This window comes from Xiphophorus couchianus, chromosome 1, assembly GCF_001444195.1.
Source record: "Xiphophorus couchianus chromosome 1, X_couchianus-1.0, whole genome shotgun sequence".
In the NCBI taxonomy this organism is placed as follows: domain Eukaryota; kingdom Metazoa; phylum Chordata; class Actinopteri; order Cyprinodontiformes; family Poeciliidae; genus Xiphophorus; species Xiphophorus couchianus.
Window position 1 is genome coordinate 14,541,133 of NC_040228.1, and position 28,000 is coordinate 14,569,132.

At 38.9% G+C, this 28,000-nt stretch overlaps 1 protein-coding gene across 1 annotated transcript; it reads right to left on the reverse strand.

Moving 5' to 3' along the window:
• Positions 1-804: 804 nt before the first annotated feature.
• On the reverse strand, positions 805-27,999 carry LOC114144727 (vasopressin V2 receptor-like). The gene is made up of 7 exons (XM_028017824.1): positions 27,648-27,999; positions 25,213-25,268; positions 16,399-16,775; positions 13,383-13,628; positions 12,980-13,126; positions 9,215-9,740; positions 805-6,236 (listed from the first exon to the last, which is right to left on the reverse strand). The coding sequence occupies exons 3-7, from the start codon at positions 16,771-16,773 to the stop codon at positions 6,037-6,039; spliced, it is 1,494 nt and encodes a 497-aa protein (XP_027873625.1). The 5' UTR covers positions 16,774-16,775; positions 25,213-25,268; positions 27,648-27,999; the 3' UTR covers positions 805-6,036.
• Position 28,000: the final 1 nt, after the last annotated feature.

Genomic DNA, 28,000 nt, shown 5'->3' on the forward strand with positions numbered 1-28,000 from the left:
GAATTTTAATCACAATTAAATCTTGATTTTTGTAAATATGAGAACAAATTAGTTTTTCACACACAGCAAGGTTATTCTAGATAGCATATCCCTCCCTTAATAAGTCATTTAACAAACTGTTTTATGATATTAAAATTTATTTGATTATCTAAAACTTGTGAGCGTGACAAAGAAGGCAAAAGCAGAAGGAAGACGTAAGGGGATAAATACTTATTCACATAGCTTTATGACACAGCTGTAGCAGTGAGACAGATGGTGGTTCAGAGAAATCCTGAGCTGGAATAGATCCACACACCCATTCATGCAGACCTAATAAACTGTGGGAAGAGGGGGACAGCTGGATGGATGGAAGGATATAAATGGAACGAGCAAACAAACAGTCAAAGACCTTTGAATCGGTGCTGACTGACTCTCTTCCTTGTTTCCGTTCAGAACAGAGAACTCCGACCCACATGTCGATGTCGAGACCCGATGAAGAAGAGTTACAAACCGACTTATAGCCGTTGTTTAAAAAACATAAGAAAGTGTTTATTTTGCCAGGGAGCAAATGGTTATAGATTAGTTTTATATATGTCAAATTCTGATTTACAAAGAAAAATATGTCTGAGAATTAAGTTTTTATTGTATTTGAACAATTATGCAACACATAATGTAAAATTCTCCTTGAGGATACTTCATATTTATCAAAGTTGTTTGATCAAAGTTGTAATAGGATAGAAATATTTTGTTATGTGGCAAGAGTAACTCTTGAAGAACAATACATGATAAGTCATCCTATTTTTTTAATAACATGGTTTTATTTTGATGTATAGCTTCTGTTATTAACATGAAACATATTTCTTCTTTTATGTTGCTGCACAATAATTGTCTTGCATGACATTTTAACTACATGCCAGGTTTCAAACACATCCCCTGATTACTTCGATGTTAAAAAAAAAGCCCCCAAAATTTTATTTTGTCACAACTTTTCATGTAAAAAAATATATATTTTCTGAACTCTTCTGACAAGTTTAGCAAACATGTGGAGACCAATAAGTTGCATATCATATTTCAGCTATTGAAAGAAATGTTCAAAAAACAGTGTGTGTTTGTGCGTGCATCAGTGGGTGCGTGTGTGTGTGTGTGTGTGTAAATGTGCTGTAAGGCAGATAAAAGCTGCTTTGACAGAGGTGTGTAAAGCACTGACTCCTGGGCAGACACTGATGGGCTTACTGGGAGTCAGCAATGTGGAAACTGGCGTCTCAGAGATGATCTTCACATGGGGTCACACTTTCTGTTTTTGCTGCTCTTTAATCTCACTTTCTGTAAGACAGCACAAGGTCAACAAACGCTGGGCTAACTCAGTAATCTTGCAGAGGGCTGTATCTTTTTACTGCTCTGGCCACGTCCCTCCCTGCAATAACAGTTTTTGTTTAACGTGTTAAATGTTTACCTCCTTCTAATAAAACCGTTCAGAGCAGCTTTTACTTCTGCATAATAGCTATTGTCTCTGTCTGGTCTGTGCTCTCCGTGACCTGCTTTGTCTGTCTATGTTTCATTTGGAGTTTAGGCGACAGATCAACATCAAGCAGTGAAGCAGCAAAGTAAAATAAAAGTGACTGATGGTTTTCTACATTTCTTTGCAAATACGAATCTGAAAATTGTGACATGGATCTGTATTCAGCCCTTCCGAGTCAGAGGCTAGAACCAGCCATGTTCACACATTTGTCGCCGTTGTAACTCATGAAAATGCCTTTAATCTAAACCAGTCCGTATTTGTGGAATGCACGATTCTACCACTATGGACGGGTCATTTTTCCCCCTTTTCATACAATTATGCACTACATTGTGTTGGTCTGTCCAACACATTTGCATAAAATACACTGACGTTTGTGGTTTTAAAGAGACAAAATGTAAAAATCTTAGGGATATGAATATTTTTCTATGTTGCTGTATATGCTTGAAATGACCTTTTTCTCCTCTATCACTTTAGACACTCTCCATACATGCCGTGTTTATATGCATGGATCAGCTGGCTCAGTCAACATGAAATACTGCAGGTTAAACCAGAGGAGACGCATCACAACAAGACATTTCGCAGCACATAAATCCTGTAAAATGCATACTGAACAAACCCCATAAACCAGGTTTTATCAGACAGCGTCCACATGCCTCGGGTTTTTGTTTTGGTTTGTTTTTTTCTTACTCTAATGAGACGAAACGCTGCAGAGGCTTGTTGAGGTGGTAGAAAAACACCCCTGGAGTAATGAAAACAAGGTGTCTCAGAGTGAAAAAAGATAACCTTGATCCCAGAGAGCCCCCTTTTTTTTGAATCACTTCATATTTTTCAAAAAATTTGCTTTAAAACATGACGAGGGCCTGAAATATAAACACATCTCTCTCTAGATGAAGAAATAAATGAAGAAAAAGCGTAATGATGATTGTATGTAACATTGCAAATGTGAAAGAAAAAGCAAACCAGGGGTCATAACAGCAGCATCATTTTTCTTTTACTTTATCTAGACATGTAGTTTAATGCTCCTTCTAACGCACACGGCCGAGTTGTTGTGGTAGATAGGACTCCTGCAGTCTTGGAATGATCTGAGCACCAGCTTCAGCAGACAGCAGGTCTACAGACAGACAAGGGTTCCTCAGTAAGACAGATCACTCCTGATGTGATTTCTGATTTATACAGACAGCGATAAAGGTTGAATCCCCCTCCCTGTCATTCCTCAGCTGACTTCACACTGATCTGAGGAGGGAGGACGCACCGTTTCCCCTCCCACCTCCACGTTCTCCGTCCTTGCGGCCATCCAGCTCAGGTCATTTGTTTCCCTCACACCCCACCGCGGCCGCAGAACATGCCCCCTGGCTGTAATGACGGGGTGACCTTGAATCTCGACGTTGATGCCCCTCGTTCGGTTTAAAAACGAGGGGCATCAGGATACCCAAACTGATCACGGATAAATTGTGACCAAGTAAAGACCCATCGACCTCGTTTTATGAAAAGAGAGGAAGGATGATGTCTGCGGTTGTGCCGGCTCTCTGCTCTCAGGAGTCAAACAGAAATTCACTGCAAGGATGGATCTATTTTTAGTTGATGTTCAAAGTTGTTTATGTCAGTGATTTTTCTCTCTCCATCATAGCCCATTTGTTATTAAGCTGTTTTTAATGTGCTTTAACGACTAAAAGAAACGCGTAATGGGAAGATCAAGCGTGCCTGATCTGAAGTCTGGGCCTTTTCTTGCAGAGGAATCATCCTTTGACCTCTCTGCTTCCTGACAGAAAGAGAGGAAAAACACACGAATACTCCTAAGGCTTGGGAGAAGTTTATCCATTTCTTGATATAACAAAGTGAGACACGGCACGTTGTTGCAATAACCTTTTGTTTGGCCGAGAATCAAAGTAGGAGGCCTTGAGTCTGGGGAACAAATGCACGGTGGCGTGCTGGAAGCCCAAACACTTTGGGCTCACAGAGGAAAAGGTGAGGCACTCCTTCAACAAGGGCGAGGGCTCCTCAGACACCTTGAAAGACTCCCCGTATTGTCCTGAAGACACGCATAACATTGTTGCTGCTGCTGCTCGGGTGAAAACAAGAGAACGAGCTGAACCGAACAGCCCTGAACAAAACGCAGCGTTATTTTCAGGAACATCTCAGCTGAAATGGACACTTAAAATCTAACCTAATATTATACACACAGTGTTACAGTTCTGGTCAGAAATTTGAACACACCTAGCATTTAAATTTGTTTTATTAAAAAAAAATAATAATAAAAAAAGTATTTTTATGATGTATTGAAATTGTTCTTTTTTATAGTGTGGAATAAATACAGCTTCAATTAGTATAGAAAATAAGAGATGCACAGTTTAAATAAATTGTGAATTTTATCAAATGTACATTGGTCAAAATTATACATTACACACAAGTTTAGATAAATACATACTCCTCCACTGATATTTACTATCGATGTACATTCGTTATTTGATTTGTATAGATTGATTTCCCTCCCTGACTTAATTTTTAAGCAGTCTGTATATTTGAGGTCAAATGGGCCATTCCAAAACTCCATTGTTTACCTCCTTCTATGTCATTTATGCTTATCAGAATCCCAGTCTGATCAAACTGTTACCCCCAGATGAAATGAAATTGATTGAGATATTCAGGAACCAATCAGAAGCCTAGAACAACCTAATCACAACCGTCTGCGGCGAAGTGAGTTTTACAGCAATATAGACTGAAAGACTGCTGACTCAGAAATAAACTTTGGGGAAGGCCTGAACTTGGCAGCTCACCCTGATGACTCTATATCCAGCACAATCTGTGTGTTTTAACGGGAACCTGCTACATCAAAGCTGATTGAAATGATTACACTCTCTCCTCAGCGTCTCTCGAAGTCAAACACGATTTTCAGCCTTCTCTCGATAAGTGGAAATTCACAATGAATTTATTTATGCATTTAATTTTCCGTCGGGTTCAATAAAGTGTTTTTAAAATTGAATTTGAAACTTGTGTACCCTAAATCTGTTAACATAAACATTCAGAAGCGTGATGAAACGTCTGTGCAGATGTACTGTATCTGTGGAAAGAAAAAGAGCTTCTATTATAACAATTTTATATAAAAAAAAAAAAAAACATTTAGTTTGCCATGCAGTGAAGGGGCATAATGTAAAACACAGAAAGAAAAATAATGTGAAAAAAGATATATATGTAATTTTTTAAACAATAAATAAGAAAGTAAAATGCATAAATGGCTCATCGTGTTATATAACAAATCTTAGAATCCCTGCTCTGATGGTAGCTCTGTCTAATAATAACACAGCTGACATCATTTGGAGATTAAAACGTTCAGGGAGGCCCTTCTAACAACATCTATAACTCACATCCCAGGCACTTTGTTTGGACTCATTTCCCTCTTAATGTGGACTTTTTTCTCAACAGTTCTGTTAAAATGCAGTAATTTCCGTCACGTCTGTTGAAGCTTGTTGCTGTTAAGACCTGCGTAGCTAAAACTTTGGTTTGACATCTTTTTGTTTTCCCTCAACACACCATCACATTTGATGGTTCACATTCAACTTTTAAATAAAAGGTCGTATCTGTTGTGCCGTACGTGGTCAATAAATATACTTTACATATCTGCACTGCGCCTGGAATGTAACTTCTTCATCCTAGTGTTTGTGGTTCATACTTTCGGAGTCTCCATAATTGGAAAGTCTTGTATGTTTACTCAAACTACAGCCACATCGTTCACAGCCAGAGTCGCTTGTAGAAAATCTGTTTGTTCGTTTCTGCTCTTTCCTCCTTTCTCCCCTCCTGTTTGAGAGTGTTTTATGTGTGTTTTTCTGCAGCTTCTTGGAGGACTCCGCTTTACTTCAACTCAGCATCCTCAGGAGTGAATACGTGTCCAACCTCTGAAGACTTCCTTCAAAGTGTGAATTCAGCCTTTGATCTTTCATTAAAATAAATAATAGCAATAAAAAAAACATTTGTTTCACTTCGGTTTTGGATCCCACTTATAGCTGTAGTAATCTTTCTTATTGCTGTTTGGGTTCCTCTGGATCCACAGCTTTGCCTGCTGCCTTGTGGATTTAGCATGCCAAGAGGATATTAATGCAGCGATCCATCCTTTGCATTCCTGGTGTTCTCCGCTTTGTTAGAGTCAGCCAGTGTTTTCTTTTTATTTTCCCCACATGAATTGCTCCACAAGACCCGAGCCACAAGCTACTGAAGTGAAAATCTCTTTACTTTCCAGGTCATTTTGCATTGCAGATGCACTGCGAGGCTCGGCAGCGCGTGTTGTTGACATCGTCAATGGCATCCTTCCGGTAGGTACAGTGGAGGCGGAGCAGGCAGGTGAGAACAGATTGATGTCCTGCTGAGGGTACAGCTGTCCTTTGTCAAAGCAAACATCTGGTAAAGGTCGGACCGTTCTCAAGCGGTGATGCTGCCGATGGCGACGGCAGCGGCAGAGGCATCGATCATCGCAGCACGGTGTTCACGCAGCCCAGCCGCCATGTATTTTCAAGCGTGTCTCGGTGTGTCCGTCTTCTAGGTGTTTGTCAGTACAGGTTGTCCTTAGTGGTGGAAGTGTGTGTGGCCGTAGAGTCGTCCGGGAGGGAGCCGCGTCGGCCGAGTCGTGACCGACACTGCAGCAGGTTTTGAAGCTCTCTGGACACGCTGCTGGAGAAAGCCGTGTAGATCCACGGGTTGGTGCACGAGTTCAGGCTGGCCAACAGCATCAGGATTGTGAAGGCCACTCCTGCAGAGGACACAGGAAAACAATAGCGTCAATATAATGCTGCATTAGCACATTTCTCCACTGTTAGTCATCAAGCAAACAGGAAGTTCAATGTATTTAATTTGGGATCTTATTTGACAAAAAGATTTTTGCTAATTCTTCTTTACTGAGCAGCTCAGGCTAAGGTAGGTTGAATGAATGGCATCTCAGGAGATCGGTTTGCACGTTTTGCCACAGACTGTCAGCAAGTTGTAGGTTTAAACTTTGACTGGGCCATTCTGACACGTTAATATTAATCCTAATATTAATATTAACATTAATGTACACCCTTTAGCTCTGACTCTGGGTTTAGGGACTTTTTGTTTTCCTTTCCTGGATTGTCCTGCACTCGCCTCCATCCATCTCGAGATGAAACTGGTCTACTTCCCTGTCTCTACTGAAGAAAAGCATCCCCACAGCATAATGCTACCACCACCATGTTTTACTATTGCAATTGTGTTTTGGGTGTGATGTGTTAGTTTTCTGCCTCTCATGGCATTTTTCATGCATCCTCAAAAGTTAAACTTTACTGTCCTTCTCCCACATGTTTGCCCCTTGGTGGATCGTGACACATTTAAACAGCATTTCTATTGACTTTCTCTCAGCAATGGGTTTCCTCTTGTCGAGCATCTGTAAATAGCAGGCTTGTGGAGTGCACAAGTCTGGTCACTCCCAGCTGAGCTGTGAATCTCTGCAGATTCTTCAGTGTTACCATGATTCTCTTGTCTGATTCTGTGATTAATGGTCTTGTTAAGATGATCATGTGTTTGTGGATCAATAGTCATCCCAGACCTGCGTCTTCCTTGGCTTTTACGGTGTGGATTGTTCGTTAATGTTCTTTAAAACACTTCTGTGGCTTTCAACACATCTGGATTTGCACTGAGAAGTAATTACTCTAAGGTGGGTTCTATTTACGAGTTAGGTCATTTCTGAAAGTGATTGGTTTGACTGGATTTCATTTAGTCATATCAGAGTAAAGGGGGCTGAATAAGAATGCATGGTAAGCTTGTCATAACCCTTCTTTTCTAATTCGTTTTGATCTATTTAATGAAATACTGTGATGTTTTTTTTTTTTATTAAAACATGGCAAACTGTGAAAAAGTTCAAGTGGAATGAATACTTTTTGACCAATACAGTAAGAAGTGAGGGACAATTTACAGTTTACATGTTATTGATTTCTCTCCAGAAACAAACATAACTATTTAGGACAGTTTGGACTATATATATATATATAACAATTGTGGTTGTTGTTTTATGAATAGCCCAGGGAAAAAACTGTACCTACTTCCTTTTTTAAATTTTGTTATGGATCTAATAATACGTTGTTTATACAACATCTAGAATAGTTTACTTCACTTGGGAACAGCAGAAACGCTGAAACCACTGTTTTGAATACAGAGCAGATAACAATCATGTGCGTGTGTGTGTGTGTGTGTGTGTTTCTATTTGTGTGTTTGTGGAGCTGCTCGCAAGGAAGGGCTCATTCATATTTAAACTTTGCATATGTATGCGCTTGTCCGCTCGTATGGGTGCTTACAAGCTTACGTGACTCATCCGGCGTTGTCCACCCATGTGCTTTTGGCAATGTGTGCAAGCTGCTGGCACGTACCTATGTGAATGAAATGTGAACACCTGGCTGTGGTGCATAATTAGCATGGATCTAAACAAGTTATTTACTGTGGCTCACCCACTTGCCCAGCTGAAGGCGGAAGCAGCCGTTGTTGGTTGCACCGGCTCTGACTGCCAGTAAATGCATCAACAAATGTTGTTTTGTGCTGAAAATCTACAGAGACATGTGATCCAGGGGGTTCTGGTTGCGGGTCAAAACAAACATTGTTTTTGACCTTCTGTGTCATTCGCCGTTACATCATCTGAGCTGCAGCCAGTTCTTGGAATCAGAAAATGGTCCTTGGAATAACGAGGGATCCTTTCCCAATGAGATGGACAACAGCAGTGATCGGAGGCTGCTGCTGAGTAACGTAATCGCTTAGTTTTTTTTGGGCTGGGTAATGTGGCAAAACAGATCAGGGTTGCCCATTTAAAGCAATTAAAAGGATTAACATGGCTCAGGAGAATGAATGCATGTGGGACAAAACAGCATCAAGGATTCACTTTAACTCCCTGGGTGCAGATGTTTGGTTGTCTTGCTTTGTTGTTTAAGGATTAAAAACAAACTGTGACTTGTACAAGCATTCCTACTTCGAAGACTTTTTGTCACATGAGAAAGCAAAAACTTTCTTGAATTTGATTGATGCTTTATGTGACTGACACACAAAGTACTGTATAATCCTGAAGTTGAGTGACAGTGGATATCAATTTCCAAGTCGCAGATTCTCAATTAGAATTTGGTTTGGACGTTGACTGCATAGGAGTGCTGGTTACGTGAGTCGCTCCGTTAGAAGGTGAAGGTGGTTGGCGCTATCCATCAACAGTAACCAGTATATCCACAGTATGATTCTGTCACCACCATGTTTGTTCATGTAGAAAGCTTTTGCATCCATTACATGAGAGACAAACTGCAGATAGAACCTCTCATGGCTTCCTTATTGCCTCTTAACTATTAGTTGTTCCATCCACATCTTGTAACACCGGAGCTGTGAAGTTCTCCATCTCCTCCAGTTGCAACGTATGTCTTGGGTTTTTCTCTGATTATTGGTCTCCTTGTCCATGCTTTCACTTTAGAGTTATTCTTTAACTTACTAGTGTGTACCCTGTTTTTTTAACTTATTTTTTTTATTTTTTATGTTTCTATTCTCTAATGTTCTCCAACAAACGTCTGAGGAACATCTGGCTTTGGCTGCAGGGGATTTGGTTGCACTGGATTGTATTTAGTAATATCAGAGTAAAGGAGAGTTGATATTTGTAAAATATGCTGAAAACCACAAAATGACCTTCTACTTCAAATTTGTGATCTACTCTGTGTTAGTCTATCACATAAAATTCACCAAAACATCACCGACCTTGGTCTGGAGGGTCTGGATCCCAGGCCGCCCACAGCTGGACGATGAAGAACGGTGACCAGCAGACGGTATAGACCAACACTATGACCAGGGTCATCCTCACTGTCTTGGACATTGCCTTGGTGATGCTGGGGACTGGAGTGACCTGATGTGGAGGGGGGGCATGGTCCAGGGAGCAGCGGGCGGAGTTGGCACAGGACTCCCGGAAATCTGAGCCGTTCTGTATTTGCTCCTGCATCAGCGTTGTGGCTGCTGTCTGATGTTCGCCGCAGCAGCTACTATACTGAATAACAGACGGCACATAGTCGTAATGTTCTCCCACTTTGCAGTCGTGGGCGTCATTGTCCTTCAGGAGCCGTCCTCCACCTTCTCTCCCGGTCGCCTGTCTTCCCCTCTCCCCCTCTCGCTCATCCTCCTTCCTGAGGCCCTGGAAGCGAAGAAGGATTTCACTCCTCTTGAGCTCAGCCATCATTATCCTCTCTGACTTCAAGTAGATGTTGTTGTGGATCTCCCGGAAGATTCTTATCTGAAACACAGGATTTGCAGCAGCAGATTAATGCAAGGAAACCAGATGAGTTTTATAAACGCCACGTGCCAGAAGAAAGAGAAAGAATTTGAACACTGAATGGACGTAAAAACGAAACTGTTGGCATCAGTTGTCTACAATAAAAACTGACTGAAACTTTTTAGTAGCATCACTAAACAGGTTTATATCTTCACTGCCTTAGAGAAAGGTGACCATTAAATTTTACTACAGTGTAATGTTTATCGAGCTCTTTCTAACCACTCAATCTCTTGCTTCTGTTCAACTTTTCCTTTAAAGAGAAATCTGAAACCCATTTTAGAGGGATTTTACGATCTCTAATTCAACGCTACCTCCAAGGTTATGGATCTAATTAGCCAAACGTAACTATCGGACTCCCTTCGTTCAGCATTTTTTCAGGTTTTGATCATATCTTCCTAAATACAGTGGCTCTCAAAAGTGCGCACTTTCCTGTGACGTAAAAAACGAGGTTGCGATGAATAATTTCCTTTGATTTTCCACCTCTAACGTGAAATTTTTGTCCAACTGAACTTAAGCCGACAAGAGGGAAAAATATATATATATATATATACAGTATATATATATATATACAGTATATAAACTGCAATAACCTGGTTGCGTAAATGTGGACACCCTTAAACTGTCATGTTCCGAGTTTTTCTGTGTATTTATTTATTGTTTTCTGTGTTTCTGAGTCTCTGTGCTGTCCTGTCCTCCCCTTGATTGTTCCCTGATGCGTCTCGTTTCCTTGATTACCCTCTGTGTATTTAACTCCACCTGTGTGCCTTGTTCCTCATCGGGTCCTCGTCTAATGTCCTCAGTCAGTTGTGTCAGTCCATTCGTTTGCTCCGTTGCTACCTGTGTTGAGCCCTTTTCCGGCTCAGCAGTGCTGCCGGGGTTTTGGACTTTTGAATTTTGGTTTGCCTATTCTCACCATTAAAATCATCATTTTCATTTCTACCTGGGTCTCAAGCGTCTGCCTCATCACCACCTACATCGCAATTTTATGACATAAACAAATATGCTGTTGGAATGTGTTTTGATACTTTCTCAGAATTGAGTCCAAGTCCACACCTATTAACAATAATTTTGAATCTGATTAACCTGAAACAAATTTCAGTTGTCCCAGTGTGCTTTTCATGTCTTCTACATATTTCAGCTAAAACCATAGATAGCAGAGAGGCTACAGGATCAGGAGAATCTCATTGTTTGGAGGCACCAACTGTGACACAATGAAGCCAGCCATCAGTACCTGGGAAAAAGAAAGTAAACAGTAAAATTACAAAAAATGGAAATTTCTCCAAAACTACCAAAGGAGATAGTTAGGCGATCATTAGGAGCTCAACAGCAGGGTAGGAGTAAAGGTTGTAGAGCCATGAAAGAGTATTTTTACTGTTAAAGAGCCATGAAATTTTACTGTTACTGTTAAAGAGTAATTTTACTGTTTTTCTTCAGGCAAAAAAAACTCTGAAACCTGCAACTCCCATGCAACTATGTATTACGATCTAAAGAAATTAAACTTAAAGTATTGGAATTGGGACACAATTCCAAAATGTGTGCTAGATAACACAGATCATCTCCAAAAGAAGCCCACACCCACGGTGAAACGTGGTAGTGGCAGTATTCTGGTCCAGGGTTAATTTTGGCTAAGTTCACAATTGAAGTGACTCAATTCAGATTTTTTGTCAGATTGCATTTTTTTGGCGTGGCCGTTCACACTTCCAAATATACGCAACCCGTATGTGTGTTCTCCAGTGTGAACTGCAAACAACCTGAAAATGTCCCGCATGCGCAGTAAAGGGCACAATAACATGAGAGCATGCTCACTGTTTTGCCAACCGCCATGAAAAAGAAAGAAGAGCCCAATGTTTACGGAAGTAAACGTGGATGCTAACAGTAGAGCACACCTTACGATTTTGAAGTTGTTGTCCGACCGGAGCCAGCACATTAACAACTTAATCCTCATTATAGTCCATCATAGCTGTTATTTTTCTTCCCGCTTGCGCGCATCAGGACGCAGAATAGTGACGTTTGTCGAGTATCAGTGACGTTCAGGTCGGATGAATGCGACCTGGACGTTAGGTCACATCTAAATCGGGACGTTTCGGATGTCAAGTGGCCAGAGTCGCATAAAAAATAAAAAACGAGCTGTGTTGTTCAGACTATCATGATAAGATCAGGTACAGGTCGCATTATGTTAAAAAAATAAATAAATCAGAATTTGGTCACTTCATGCTGCAGTGTGAACGCAGCCTTTGATCAGATGGAACTAAGAATTTTATTAAGTTGTGTAAAGGTCTCAATAGTTCCAAATACCTGTCAGCTCTGCTTCAAACCTCCTGCTGTCTGCTGGAAGCTAAGGATAAAGAGCAATTTTAGTTTAGTTCTTAAAGAATTACTTTTGGTGATGAAAATTAAATAGTCTCTTCAGTTTAGTTTTTGACTCTAAATTAACCATTCCGACAATCAGCATGATTACCTAAAAGAAGGCAGTGGGTAAGAGATTTCCTTACATTCTGACAGACCTGGAGGACGGTACATGGCAGAATGGGCAAATATTGTCATGTCAAGAAGTAAGATGTTGACAGACTCATACTAAAGAAGTCTGAACACTGAGTCAAAATGTGTTTTAGCAAAGTGTTAGTTTAGGGCGGTTTGCACCTTTTAAATATTTTCTGTCTCGGATATTAATTTGTCTCTCAGTTACATTGTAAAGAATAATCTATTTTATGTGGAAACAATGGAACTGTGACCTCATTTTTAAATGACAAACACAAACACCTAGTGTTTTGACAAACACCTAATGCACATCTACATTTGAAAGCCTTTATATATAAAACTATTCTTTTTGATATGAAAGGCCAGATTGAGAAATGGGCCACCAATCTGGCGACCTCCTGGCAGGTCGCTCTCAGAGCGAGCAGGCAGTCGCCTCAACAGTGGACCTCCAAGCGCTGTTTTAATTAGGGAGAAACCGTCAGACTCTTGAAATATCTTTCCCCAAATAGAGCAGGACCGCTGGGAGGCAGTCCAGAATGCCTGTCCGCCACATAACACCAACTGCAGCGTCCCGTGGGTGATTGGACAATGGCTGCCAAGTGCACCTCGCATTTCATTCATGCCACATGCATCATTATCTGATGAGGTTGCCTTGAGCATGTAATCCTGTTATCAATAGTCTGTGCACACTGCAGGGAAGCGGCCGGCGCAACCAATATTACCTGACAGATGGTAATGATGAGGGCGGGCAGCAGGAACACAGCCACGGTCATCCAGGTGACGTAGGCCTTCAGCCCCCATGGCTCGGTGAAGTGACCCCAGCACTCGAACTCACCCGGAGCCACTTCCGAGCGGGAGAAGATGAACACCTGAGAGATGTAACAAGAACCTGTGGTCACCACTCCCTCAGACCTGACACAAAGTAGTTTCCAGTCACCTGAACTGTAGTGACCTCATATAGCTAAAAATAAACCACCAACACCATGAGCTGGTCTGTTAAAGCCAGGGTGTGGACGCCTGATTAGGGCTTATTTCTCTATTTCAACGTGTGTGTGTGTGTGTGTGTGTGTGTGTGTGTGTGTGTGTGTGTGTGTGTGTGTGTGTGTTTTGTTCGCCCCTCCCTACCTGCGGTATGCTGAGGACCAGAGCCAGAGCCCACGCCACTATCACAGGGGTGTTCCAGCGGGACATAGCCCCAACGCGGTAGGCCTGCAGCGGGCAGCAGATGGCATGGTGTCGGTCGACTGTCATGGCAACTATCATGTAGGAGGAAGCAAACATCCCCACAATCTGCAAATACTTGATGGACCGGCAGAGAAAGTCGGGCCCCTGAAACCTCTCTGTTATGTCCCATATCAGCTGGGGCAGAACCTGGACACAAACATTTAGAAAACTGCTATCAGTTGCAGCTCGTTTTAAAGCATTGTTGTTGTTTTTTTGTGTTGTGGTGCAGAAATGTAGAGGTGAAACACCGAAGGTCATCACAGGTGATACTGGGTGTTATCTCTGTTGCAAGGCTTATCCTTCTGCACCACAGACTCCTATTCTTATCCAGACGCACATCAGTAAATCACAATGTTACAGTGGATTACAGACCTCCATGATCACTTTAACTTCAAGAGTCTATTTTTATGCACCCGAAAACTGTTCCAGCTATTGACCTTAAACTCATGTTTGTAACTAAAGTTGACTTCTGACTGGAATTAAAAAAAACCCCAACAACAATAAAACACTGAACTACGCAAAAATAAATCAGCAAAACAGTGTCATTTTAATTGTTCAACAACTGTCAGATGTTTCATTTGAATCTCTGTGAATATTTCCATCTAATGCACATTAACAATCTTAAAAGGTACAACCTACATTGCCTATCCTTTTTACTTTGAGTTCTAAACTTTTTTACATCCAGAAATGTGTTTGTCAGACAAATGTAAGTGGTATGTACTTGTGAAGTAGAAGGAAAAAGTCAAGCTTCTTTTCCCAAGGTTGCCCTGTTTTTAGCCCCATCAGGTCCCCCAACTGAACTGAAGAAAAGCATCTCCATTTCAACCTAGGAGTGTGTGTGAAGGGGGTGTGTAGTGTTCAATCTTCTCTTCTTCTCTATATTCTGATTAGGTGACATCTGGAGGCTGTTGATTGTGCTGGATTTTATTGAGTGCATAGTATCATGAGGACTGAATAGGTTTATGTATTGCTTTTTAGCAGTTTCTTGTAAAAAGAAAAAATAATTCTAAATGGAAAATTTAAAGAAACATCACACGTACTACTTTGTATATCAGAAGAGATATCAGTAGAATATGTTGAAGTTTATGGGTCTCATATGACAAAATATAACCTAGTAATATACTCTATCTGCTATTAATACATATTATTGTATTAAATTGACAATTGTATTGCATTATCATGACAAACACATAAAAATCTTGCTGAGACATCACATTACGGATCTTATCAGCAAGAGTTCAAAGTTGCAGTGATGTAATAGTATTTGAAAAAGTGCAGTGGCTGAAAGTCGTCTGAATGCATCATTAACATTACAAATTGTCATGATGGCACAAATTGGTTCCATTTGGTTTATGCAAAACAAGACCTGTTATCAAAACAGACCTGGCACCAGAGAAGCCTCATCCTGACACGCAAAAGAGCTGGCATGTTTACTCTGATTGTTTTTGGTTCGCTGCAAGATCTTCTTCTCTGAGTGAGCGGTCTCCAAAATGTGTTTTTCATAATGACAAAAACATCAGTGCACAAGCACAACCAGTGTGTCTCTTCTACTTAGTTTTAAAGCTCTGTGGAAATATCTTGTCCGGATCTGAGACGCTAAATTGGCAAAACACGTCAGTTGATGGTGATAGAGAGTTGGAAGAAGTTCATAGGTGATTCAGTATTTTATGCAAACATATGCAGAGCAAATAAGATCTGGATGAGGTTACTAAAGGAAAATATTCTTCATTTTTTTTCTTTACATAATTCTTCTTCTCAGGAACTCAAAACAAACCAGTTGTAATTTTGTAAACCAGCCAGGTGAACTGACAAGGATAAACCTGGAAGCCTTGTGTGCTCCAACCTTTGATCTTTGATTCTGTTGCAACACTGAGGAAGTTGACGATGAACCGCCGACAAATTTGCACATTACCCATTAACAAACTAACGATGTAAACATTGTTCTATATATTTAACAAAATAATCACCAGTTATTTATGTCTGCATTTATTTTTGTTTGTGTATTTACTGACCTACATACATACTTCCATACTATCATCACTACTAGCACCCATTACTCACTTACTTATACACCAATTTATTTACCTAAATAACAATTTATTTAGTTTATTTTTTCATTGACGTTACTTTCTAACCTAACTACTTACATTCTTCCTAGCTTATTTACTCGCCTGATTGTGCACTCAATCACTTGCCTACTTGTATACTAACCTAATAACTTTCTATTGTACATATTTACTCAACTACTGATTTTGTAATTATTAACCTACTTTTTTAATCACATTTTGTCTTACTTTTTTGTCCAAATATTTACTTAGTTTCTTGCTTACTTTTTTTACTTAACTACCCACCAGATTATATGGGATTTTTTTATAGATTCAGTGACTTTGCTATTTCTTTCTTTTGCTCCCTTTCTTTTTTCATCCTTAACATTGCTAAAATTAACTATTTATTCGTGGTACTACACACTAGCCAAGTTATTTACTTTCTTAGTTACTTAGTACTGAATTACTGATTACTTACTCACTTACTTACTGTATATGCCTAAATACTTACCTTCTTACCACTTAACTTATTATGTACTTATTTGCTTACAAGTCTAATTGTTTTCTACCTTAACTACTTGCTTTGTTTCCTATTTACCTGATTAGTTATTTAATTACTTACTTAGTGACTTATATATTTAACTACTTAATACATTGATTACTTACATTATTTTTTATTTTTTAGTTACCCAATTAACCTACCTAAAATCACATTCTTACATATGTTTGCCTTCCTAATTACTCATTCATCTACTTCTTTGCTTACCTAAATAATTACTTCAACAACTTATTTACTTCAACAATTTCATAAAGAACAATTTTCTCACATTTTGATCTGCTGTCAATGCTTCAGTTAAACTAGACGAACTGACCTGAAAGAGCGCCACCACCAGGTCAGCCACACACAGGTTGACCATGAACAGGTGCATCGGTGCATTGTGCTTCCTCCTTCTCAAAAGCACCCACAACACGAAGCTGTTGCCCAGTGTGGTGAGAGCCAGCACCACCCCCAGAATGGCGATCTCGGCCCGGGCTAGGCCTTGGTCCCTCGCCCTGGGTTGAGGAACGGTGTGAGACGTGGCGTTGGAGCCGTTCTCTATTAAAATCCCAAAGAGGGACCCTCCACCGCGAGAAATGTTGAATGAGTTCAGCTCAGTAACAAACGAGGAGATGTTGTTCCTTCCCTTGGCGCCCGGAGAGGAGAGACCTAACCCATCCCAGTCTGTTTCCACGCTGATCCTTTCCATTCCTAATAAAACAAGCAAAGTGTTAATGTGTTTATTATTTAGAAAAACAATTTCCGGCTGAAGATAACAAGCAGAAGTTAAACTTGGACAAGCACCCAGAAGCCTGTGTACAAGCAGTCTTTTCACGACACAAGTATCATGTTAGGTAATTAAATTACTCATTATTAAATTATCCAAATGGAAACTATTTTTATTTGCTGGGTTCTGTTGGGTGCTTTATTTTCTGTTTTCCATATTTATCCAAACTCTTGGACCTTTTAAAACACGAGGATTCATAGAATGACCACAGACTGTTTGTTTTTGGAACATCAGAAAAAGTTTCACATTATGAGCCACAAATAGATTTTCCTAACTAGTTTTATGAAGTTTTGACTGAAAGGTAGATGTTGTGCTGATCATGTTCCATTTCGGTGCTTTCTCTGGTTTTTTAATAACCCAACAACGTCTCCGCTTGTCCATCTTTCGACACTTCCAATTTTTTTTCTGACGCAAGTCTACTTCAGCTTATTTTCTTTTTCAATCTTTCTCAAGGTTGAATTGACAGTTTTTCCCTTTATCCCACCAGCCTACATTCATTCACCTCTGCTCTCAATCGCTCTCATCCCATGGTTACCCCAGCCCCCAGCATTCCTGTTTTCCCTTGTTTTTGTTCCCTTCTCTGCAGACTTTTCTCTCTCTCTCTCTCATACATTGTTTCATTCTTTTTTCCCTTCCATCATGTCGCACTGGCTCTTGATCGCAATAAACTTTTTGGTTTATTTTTCTTTGCTTCTAAATAAATGCCAAAAGAGAATGGAAAGTTGAGAGGGTGAGATGATAATTTGAGAAACAGAGTCATGGGTAGCTCGGGGTGAGGGGTTCAAACTTGGTCAAATAAACTGGATGCAGGCTGAAGGATGTAAGGACAAATGAAGGGAATGGAAAAAAGAGACATAAAATCTAAAAATACATTTGTTGTAGGACATAAAGCTGGGATTATGGAGGTTAGGGATGTGGCTATATGGTCTCAAAATCTGAAGATTTTGTCATAAATGTTTCTAATTATTAAAAAAAAAATGACATCAGACAAAGACAACTATCTCCTTGTCTTAGTTCATGAGGTGGACACTCTTTCTACTTTTAAGAAGAGCATTAAAACTTTTCTTTTTGGTAAAACTTGGTGGACATTATCCAGAGCTATCTCTAAAGGTATGCTGCTCCAGACTTAGGCTGCTGGACGACAAACTGACCACTGTTCCTCACTCTGCTACTTTCTTCTTCTTCTAATATCTTCCAATTTACATAATTTGCTGTTATTTACAACTTTACATTGTTTCTCAGTATTTTAGCTCCATAAAAGTGTTTAGTTTTGACTCTTTCCTGAAGGGGATCATCACTTCATATGATGTTGTGAATAACTAAACGTTCTTCTTACGCTTAACATTTTATTGTTCTTTAACATAAGAAGTACTCTATTTCTTTTTTGTGCTCTTTCATCTGAAACATGTATGTGACAAAAACAAGGAAAAGAAAAGAATCTGTATGAGAGAAAAAACTTTTTACATCACTGTGCGCATTGCAGGCTTTTAAATGTAAATATGTGCTCTAGTGCCCTGGTCTTGTAATATAGTTGAACTGCAGATAGATTTGCTTTTCATCAGTATTCCAATCTCTTAATGGCTTCATATGTATTAGTGGGGGTATTGGGAATAACTATTTAGTTTTTCCTGAATTTTTTTCCTTCCAAGTTGTTTCTGTAATCTCTTAAAATGAATCTTTGAGCCTTTAGTTGTTGAAACCTTTCATTGTAATTTGATAAGGAATTTTACTCGGGCACCTACGATATACCCGTGGTGCAGCTGTACCAGTAAAATGTTTATAACATTTAAGGTGGTGTTACCTCTCAGGATCTATGTCCTATGAATTATCACCAAGTGCCATCTGGTTGGTTTCCTCCTGGTTTAATAACTTCTGTGTCTTTCAGTACAAGTGTCATGATGAATGGATGCCACCCCTATAAATAGCCCTGAACCGACCAGTGATGATATTGAGCGATCAAATGTGACTAATACTCCATTATGAGGTTATTGTCACTGCTACACTGAGGCCTAATGACCAATTTGCAAATAATAACCCCTACAGTGACGGCCTTGTGAGATAACAGAGCTTATAATACCCCCGGCCTTATGTAATGGCTCTGCCTGAGGAATCTTTCAAGCGGGTCCAGCTAGTCCTCTGTGTCCAACAGGAAGTTGGATATGTGGAAAGAGGGAGAGATACTCTTTTGGTTCATAAGATTTCCTACATGTGTTTTTTTTATTATTCAAATACAATATTAAATCCATCCAGAAATATTGTTTGAATTCAGAGCTTCAGAATGCCTTCCTGTTACATTTTAATTATATTCCTCTGCACACAGCAAGGTCTTCCACTCCACCAAGGGATCTTCTGACCTTGTGTTGGTACGACTCATGTCCTTCTCTGTAATTACAGCATAATTTATGAGCTCATTAATAAAGGCTGCTGTGCTACTTCCAAACCAATAAATAATCTTATTAAAAAACAACTCCTTGTGTCATCAGTTTCTCATGTGAAATCCCGTTTTTTTAGCTAATGTGCAAATGAAGTACATGGAGGTCATGGAAAATAATTAAGAGTATTGAAGGAAAATCAAATAAACTATATTAAGTTTAAGCAGAGCAATCTATTAACTTCATGCAGAGGTGTATGTCTGAAAATGTCTCTCTTCATTGTAAGCTCCTGCTGTTCTAAACCGTCAAAGGATATTGTGTTTTTAGCTAATTGCTTCAGCTTCATTTGCTTTGCTTGTGCTTCACAGACAGGCTGCTGTCTACTTGCTCGGTGAGCTACATAAACAGTAGAGCCAAAAACTTTTGCCACTCATATTTCCCATATTCAAAGAGGAAAGCTTGCAGCTGCATGGTGAGAGAACAACACGTCTCCAGAACCAGGCCAGACGCTGTTTAATGTATTCCAAGCACATTGCATCAATCCCCGTTTGTTCGACTGGCTTAATGTAAAACTCAAATTATCCCATCTCGCCACGCTGGATGGACTGTAAACACTGCTTTTAGGAGTTAGTCCACTACATTGCTTCCCCTCTTTACTCTAAAGCTCTCAGCCTGATTAATGACAGAGTTGGAAACCCCACACACCCCAAAAGCCCTCCCTCCGCCTTCCCTCCCCACGGACAAGCTGATGTGCAACCATCCATTTACTGCTCTGCCTTATGCTGCCTTCCAGCATGAGGCCCAAACATACAAAGCCTCAGGCAGACAGATTGTTAAAAGTGTATAAAAACATTACAAGTCAGCCCCTTCGCGCCTTTTCAGTCTTTTCTACCACATGTTTTGGTGATTCTCTTAAATGACATCATGTGCTAGCTATGCCAAGTTAAAAAAGCAATAAAAGTTCAGGACCAGATGTCCTAAAGAAAAGTTTTTAGGTGAACATGGTTGACATGCTACAACATAAATGTTTAATTGTAGAGACACATAAAGAGTGCTCTGAGATTATTCTTCTCTTTGCTAAGATGTATACAAAAGCCTTGCGATAAATAGCAATTGTCTTTATGCCTTGTTTGTCTTTATTACTTTGAAGAGGGGCTGAGAGAAATGGGCATCTGTGCCAGTTCATAGTCGTACTTCAGGCAAATAGAAGATCATGGATGGAAAAATCCTAAACCAGGGATCATCAGTCGTTACAATCCAAAGTGTCAGTGTCTCGCTTCCTCCTGCCAAATAACATTTCTGTACTGGAGGAAAAAGCGACATTCCTAAGAAAAAAAAACAATTTCTCAAAATGTAAAGCTATCATATAAGGTTATGTTTATTTAATAGTAAAAATTAAGGAAATGCAACCATGTAATTGGGTTTTGAGACAAACAAGACAACACTTAGCTCTGTGAAACAGCCCTTGTTCCAGGATGGAAAATAAATAGAAATGGATTAACATTTCTTCTTCTTTTTCTTCCTCTTCTTCTAAATATCATTAACAAAAGGTTTCTCTGTCATGAAATTACAAGATTCTTCAGTTACATTTAGTCATTCGAATTGTAAGAGGTGTCAACAAATGTGCTACTACTAGTTTTGCAACAACAAAAAATCTCTATATACTGTATGTATATATATTTTTCTCATATGAAATAAATAGAACTATACACAATTTTTTCATACTTTTCAGGTTTAGGTCATGCCTTCGATGGATTTGGAAGGATTTGTATTATGTCAGTTTTAAGATGATCTGTGCTGGATTGGTAACTGAGTATGACATAAAAAAATCCTTAAACTCTCTGGGTTGTAAAAAAAAAAGTACTTGACATAAAATTGAGACCAAGTATTACAACTGGGAAAGATTAAAAGCATACATTGCTTCCAAACTGTGCTGCTTTGTAAAAGCAACTGTAATAAAGTTCACGCATCTTACTAAGCTGACTAAAAACAATTCAAACAACAGTAGCGCCAAAACTAGAGATTTTTTTTTTCTCTGAAGCCAGTACCAAATTTCACAAGTGGTGAGGGAGGGGCAAGACATAACAAATAAAACTTAAGCAAAAGCAAATTTTGTCACAAAAAATAATGAGGTGTTAAACTGGCAATTCATGTATCCAAATCTATTACAAACTGAACAAAAAAATACACAGTTAGAAAAAAAAGAGTAGAAAAGAGCCCCCCAAGAAGGCTGAAAAGCTGAAATTAAGAATATTCAAAACATACTGTGCTCCCAGAATGGCAATAATAAACTTGTCAAAGTCTTACAAAGCTTGAGGAAAGCGACATGATGTATTCCTCTCCAAGTTTGATCAGAAAAGGCTTGCATAAATATTCCATTATGTCAGAAAACAAAACGATTACTTGTACATGCCGAATCTGTTTTCTTGTAATTGAATATAGTTAAAAGGTTAGGAGAATGTTGTTAGCATTATAAAGAGACTTTTAATTGTCTTGACAGGTTATACATACTGTATGTCTGTTTGTGTGGCAAGATGATAAAAACATTGAAGAATTCAACAAAATAATCATTAAAGAAAAGTTTACATTATAAAACTGAGACCCAGCTGGACATACAGTGGTGTCTATAGAATATTTATATTAACCACCTTTAACCAAATAAGTATTTTTAAGGAAACTAAGATGTTTTTTGTGCCAATTGGCAAGAAACAAGTTTTCACACATTAGGTGTTGTAATCCAAACATAATTAGAAATCAATCAAAGCCTTGCTCGTCTTGATTGCACTTGTCAGTCCCTTGATTAGTTTCCGTTGACAAGGTCCAACCCGATCTGATCGATGGGAACCTCTCAGTCCTCATTAGCAGCCCTGCGTGAACCACAACAACATGCTGCAGATTCCCTCCTCTAATCTTCTCTTCTTCTGCTTTTGTTCTCACCTCTCATTTTCATCACTTCATCTGTCAAAGCGCCTCCAATACATCTAATTGTTATTTAGCAACAAATAACTCCTAATTTATAGGGTGTGGCAGCAGGAAAAGGAACGCTTAAAATAAATTCAAGCTGACAGGCACTAAACATTTGATATAAGGGTATTACTCGGAGTATCATATGCAGCTCTCCTTCATACAGCATGGCACTTCACATACAGATCAATAGACTCTTGCAGTATAAAGGCTTGGATGACTCATGTGGTGCCACCAGTTTGGACGGCTGACATTTCATCTGCATGATAAAGTGGCTGTGACCACAATTTCATCTTTGAAACCCCATATTTCATCAGAACCTCACTATCGCGCTCACATCCAGTGTAAATTCACCTTTCGAATGATTCTCAATGACATCTTGATGCTATATATATGCTTATGCATTCCAATTTGTAGAGGGTAAATTCAAGGCTTTGTATTACCGACTACCTCTCTGTTAGCAGGGGTTGACTAAAAACTTTGAGTCCAAAACCATCCAAAAGGTCAAATATTATTTAATATTATTAGAGGTCAAATATCATTTATGTGGCCCTCCAGGTTTTGGCACATAAATAGAACGTTCAATGTAACATTGATTTTATTGATTAAATATTTTTTAATCAATAAAATCAAATGTGTTTTTATTTGTAGTGTCAAAATACATCAGTGTGAAAAAAGGTTCAATGTTGGATTGAACATTTAATATCAATATTAATGATCAGCAGAGACAGCTGATTGTTAATATTTTGTTTGTTAACATTTAGTTTTATCAATGCATCTAATCAATACATTCTGCCACAATTTGAGGATATTTATGATCTAGATGTGGTCCGAAATGATAAATAAGTTTGGCGCCCCCTGCTCTAAAGCTACTATAGCATATGGACAATCAAACCCATTTGGGGATATGTGGTAAAGTGGTTGCCCACTTTGTGTTTGGTGTCTTTATTTGGTTTAATTTTGCTCACCAAAACCAGACCTGGTGGGTGAACAGGCCTGGGTGAACAGAACATCTCTAAAAATGTGAAGTAGGCTAAAATTAAATGATGCATTATGAGTGAATCTAAAGAAATTTAAGAAAAGATGAGAAACAAAGACATTGGCATCTATCAGCCTGAAAAGAGTTAGAGAGGCATTTCTACGGCATTTAGATTGCAGTGAACCACTGAGGCATTATCCACACATGGAGAAAACATCAGGGAAGCTTCCCAGAAGTGTCCAGTTTACCTAAATAAATCTAAGAGGACATTACCAACAGATTCAGGAGGTGGCACAGATTTCTTACAAAAGTTCTTACAAAATAGTGGGACACTTACAATTGGTGGAAAACTTACACAGCATATCAGACAAAAGCAGACAATTACCCAAAGCACATCTGTAAGTTTGACTCGAACTAAACATGAACAAAATCAAAGAGGCCTAGAAAAACCTCCAATGTGGCTGTATAGAAACAAATTCGCTAACAGACAAAATTTCATCACAGATATAAAAAACACTGATAACCAATTATCATGAATACTGGATGGCAGAAATTGCTGCAAAGCATGGCAAAAGCCAGTTATTAATATTAGCTTTTTAAACTTTTTAAAATCTGGAGCAGGTTGGTTCTGACAACACTTTCCCTGTAGTTATTGAAAGCATTATTTTAAAACAGATTTTGGTATTTATTCTGATTACCATTCTATGTTATCAGTATTACTTTGATGATCTGAAATCTTTCAGTGTGCCAAAAATAATAATAATAATAATAATAATAACAGTGCTGTAACTCCAGCACTACAAGCAAAACACTTAAGCTGATCATCGATTAAACTAATTTAAGGGATGCATGATGTTTCTCAGATGAGAAAAGGATTCACTGACTTATCCATTGATACTCAAGTGTGGTTCTCCAAATGTAACATCATCACCCTTTGGAAACGTTCAGCTGTTTCTGACGCTGTCTTGTGCTTTTTTTCTATCATTCATGCATACATTTCTCCTCTTCTAACATGAAGTGAATATGACTATAATGGGCTTCAAGCTCTGGCGCTATTGAGAAAAGTTAGAAAAATGGAGATGTGTGCTCTTGAAATTTTAATAATGTGAGGCCAAACCTCGTTGGGCTTATTTATTAGGGTCACTGGCTAACCTCCTCTCAAATGAGGTTGGATGCGTTTTGCATTCACAAAAAAGGCAGGGAGTGCGCTTCCATCCTTCAGCCAATGGGGAGGTCTGATGCAGAAGAGGGTCCAAGTCCTCTTATCATTACTGATAATGTCTGTTCATGAGACCACGGGCTGTTTTCCTTGTTATGTATCATTAACTAGCGCACCAACATCAAACCTGCGCCTTACACAAAACCGGATGTCATGCAGCCTATGAAAAAATCAGAGCATCACCCCTGCAGACTGAGAAGAAAGCGCCAGTGTTACCACTTCAACTAAAATAAGCCTCGAGGTTGGCAGCTGATATGGTCAGACCTGCACCACATGATGGAATGATTCCCTTTTAGAAACCAGGGCAAACAGAGTGTGACAATAACAGTGTTGATTGCGATTATTCCTGGCGGGGGCCACTATCAAGCGGCTGATTTTGTGCACATTGTTAGAAAAAACTGCTCTTTTCAAGGAAAAGTCAGCTTCCTGTTTTCACTTACTGCGGTTTCTTGATTCCATTGATAAGCCAGACATATTTACTTTACAGCTTAATTTAGACACTCTTCTGACATAAAGACATGTTTCACTCTGAAAGCTCTCCGATTATCACTTTACTGGCAAAGAAAATATTGCTGTATAATGACCCCCTGTGTTTTGTAAATCTCCTTCTGAAGTCGGGGAATAAATCATTAATCTTTTAGAAACCAAACGCCCAACAATCCTGCTTGGGATAAATCTTCTCTGGTCATTTTCAGAGCCATAATTTTCTCCTTTAATAATATGGGCAAGACACAAATATTTTGAAAGAAAAAAAATTCTGATAAAATGCAAACATAGGATGCATAGGTAGGGAAGCGCAAGGTGAGCAACATGCCTCAGTCACCTACCTCGCTGTCAGTGCATTGTAGGTTGCCTCATGCGTGTCCTTCTTCTCTCTCTCCCTCTGTTTGGGTATAAGACAAAGTGTTGAGGCGTCATCATTACAGTCCATTAATATTACATGCTACGGCGGCTCACATTAACGACCTGACAGCCCCCCCTCTCCCCTGCCTATCCCCCCAGACATTTTCTCTAATCCATGGAAAAACTTAGACAAACAAGTTCTCTGGGAAGAACTGGGGCAAAATACTTCAAATCGAGGACAGTCAGCAAGACATGAAATATTGTTTGACAGTGCTGTGTTGTATTTGTTCAAATCCAGCATTGATGTCAAAATAAAACATGTCATTTCATGTTGTTGCGATAGAAGCTTGAAAAAAGTTGTTTTTTTTTCCTTACTGTGATATTCCAGCATCTGGATGGAAATATTGAACCCTAAGAGTGTATTTTTGATGTGAAAATGAATGAATATAATTGAACAAGTGTTTTTGTCAATATATTTTAAGGCAACACACAATGTTTCCATATGTGACATCATGGAAAAGTCAATAGAAATCAGCCGGTATAACAGGGAGAAAACCGTGGACCTCCACACGTCTGGTTCTTCCTTGGGGACAATTTCCAGATGCCTGCAGGTGCCACATTCGTCTGTTCAAGTAATTACACAAAACTGTAAACACCTTGAGAGTGTCCAGCTATCAAATAGTTTAGCTAGGAGACGGCTGCTGTGTCCCAGAGGTGAATGTGCCTTGGTGTGAAATGTGAGTATCAACTCTTGAACAAAAGCAAAAGACGATGTGAAGAAACTGGTGGAAGTTTGTTAGGGCGGTTCATTATCATAAGTGAAACTAAAGCTGTACTGAAAAACCACTCAGGGAGGAAGAAGACAATAAAAAGGCAAAACAGTTCGCAAATGCACTCAGAGACAAACACATTTAATTTTAGTTCAAACTAAAATTAAACTGTTTGGCTGTAATAACCATTGTTAAATCTTAAGGGAAAAGAGGGGAAACTTGTGGGTGGCAGCATCATGATGTGGGCATTGTGGTGTAATTCACAAAAATACATGACATTACAAGGAAAGAACAATACATGAAAATATTAAATCAACATTTCAGGACATCAGAAAAAACAAAAGTCCCACATTAAACTGTGTTTCAGCACAATTTCTAATGACCCAAATCATAATATAAGAGTAGATCTAAAGTGGCTTAAGGACAACAGTGTCAATATCTTTTGAGTGTCCGGAGCAACATTTTTGGGTGTGGCATTAAAGGTGTGTTTGTGAGCGAAATGGCCAACAGTTCTGACTCAGCCATGTTTGTTCTGTCAGGAGGAATGAGTCACAATTAGAGCAAACGGATGAGAAATGCGTCTAGAAGGAAAACATTTGACCCAAGTCGCACAGTTTGAAAAGTCATTCCACCAAATACTAAGAAACTCTACTGTATGTAAACTTTGAAAAAAAAAATATCACAGATTATTCTGGCATTTAGCAAATTAAAATAGCTTTGGTCATCTTGATTAACTCAAAACAGGAAACATTTTGACAGATTTAATGTCACACGGCAAGATTTGTTTGTAAATTCTAGTTATGCTACACTTAACAAACACTACTACAATTATATGCATGCAATTATATATAAATACTTAGTAATATATATGATGCTATTTGTAATTATCTATAAAAATTTAACCACAAACAACAACTGATCAACAAAACATTTCTTTTTCTGACTTACAGTCAAAACAAGGTGAACTGCTGTTCTGGCATAACATACATAATTTCAATAACCCATTTTATTTTTTCATGTGTGTGATTTCTAGTTTATGTTAAAACATCATATTAAAAAATCCCTCGACAGCAAAGGGATTTTTATAACCTATCTTATCATTTTTATGACCTATTTAGGATTTTTATCTTGTGTATTTGTCTCTTTTGAATGTTTTATATGAGTGTGTCGAGTCCTGTCGAAGGCAAATTTCTATTATCTTTGGTTTCAGATAAAAACGTTTTTCTATTCTATTCTATTCTATTCTATTCTATTCTAAATAAGACAATGTTGAGCTTATTTAATGCCAATGATGAGTGTATGACTTTGTTTTAATGTACATGTACCATGTATTCTAATTAATAATAAAAAGGTGCACAACAAAGCAATATTAACAATTGCAACACTATATTTTCCCCGTGAAAACATAAATATACACTCTGCTGACTCACTTCCATCAAGAAACAAATATGGATTCATTGTATTATTTTGGCCACAACATGAACTGAATAACATTTACAGAAGATAAAAATGATTAAATATTTATAAATAGTATCGTTTCTGTCTAGGTGATAATATAAAGACACCAACATGACACAATACAGTGTCACAAAAGCAGTGTCAGCCATAAAGAAAATATCACCTCTGACTAAGGAAAGATTTCTACTTACTGCTGTTCTGTTTTTGTTCCCAGATTCAGGTTAAAACCTTTAGTTCTTCAGCTTTTCCAAACACTGCTCACGTCCCATCAGCTGACTCCTCAATGAATCTGTCAGAACTGAGGAAAAAAAAAATAGAAAGCCTGGCAACTTTTTTCCTGGCCAGTGCTTCAAAGACAGAGTCTGTCCAGGTCCCCTAATGTTGTCCTTTCTGGGCTGTAAGTCACAACTGTTTATTGGTGAGGTCCATTTAAAAGCCATGTGCGTCTCAGTTCTTTTCACTCCCTCGATTTGCTTTTGCCCATTGTGCCGTGCCTCCAATACCACCAGCACAACTGAATTTCAGCTCCTTGTTCCCCCCCCAG

Coding starts and splice junctions, on each gene's coding strand:
- LOC114144727 (XM_028017824.1), bottom strand. CDS start 16,773: ATGGAAAGGATCAGCGTGGAAACAGACTGGGATGGGTTAGGTCTCTCC. Junction 9,741..12,979: donor TCATCATTACCATCTGTCAG/GTAATATTGGTT, acceptor CCTGTGTTTCAG/ATAAGAATCTTCCGGGAGAT. Junction 6,237..9,214: donor TCCAGACCCTCCAGACCAAG/GTCGGTGATGTT, acceptor TGTCCTCTGCAG/GAGTGGCCTTCACAATCCTG.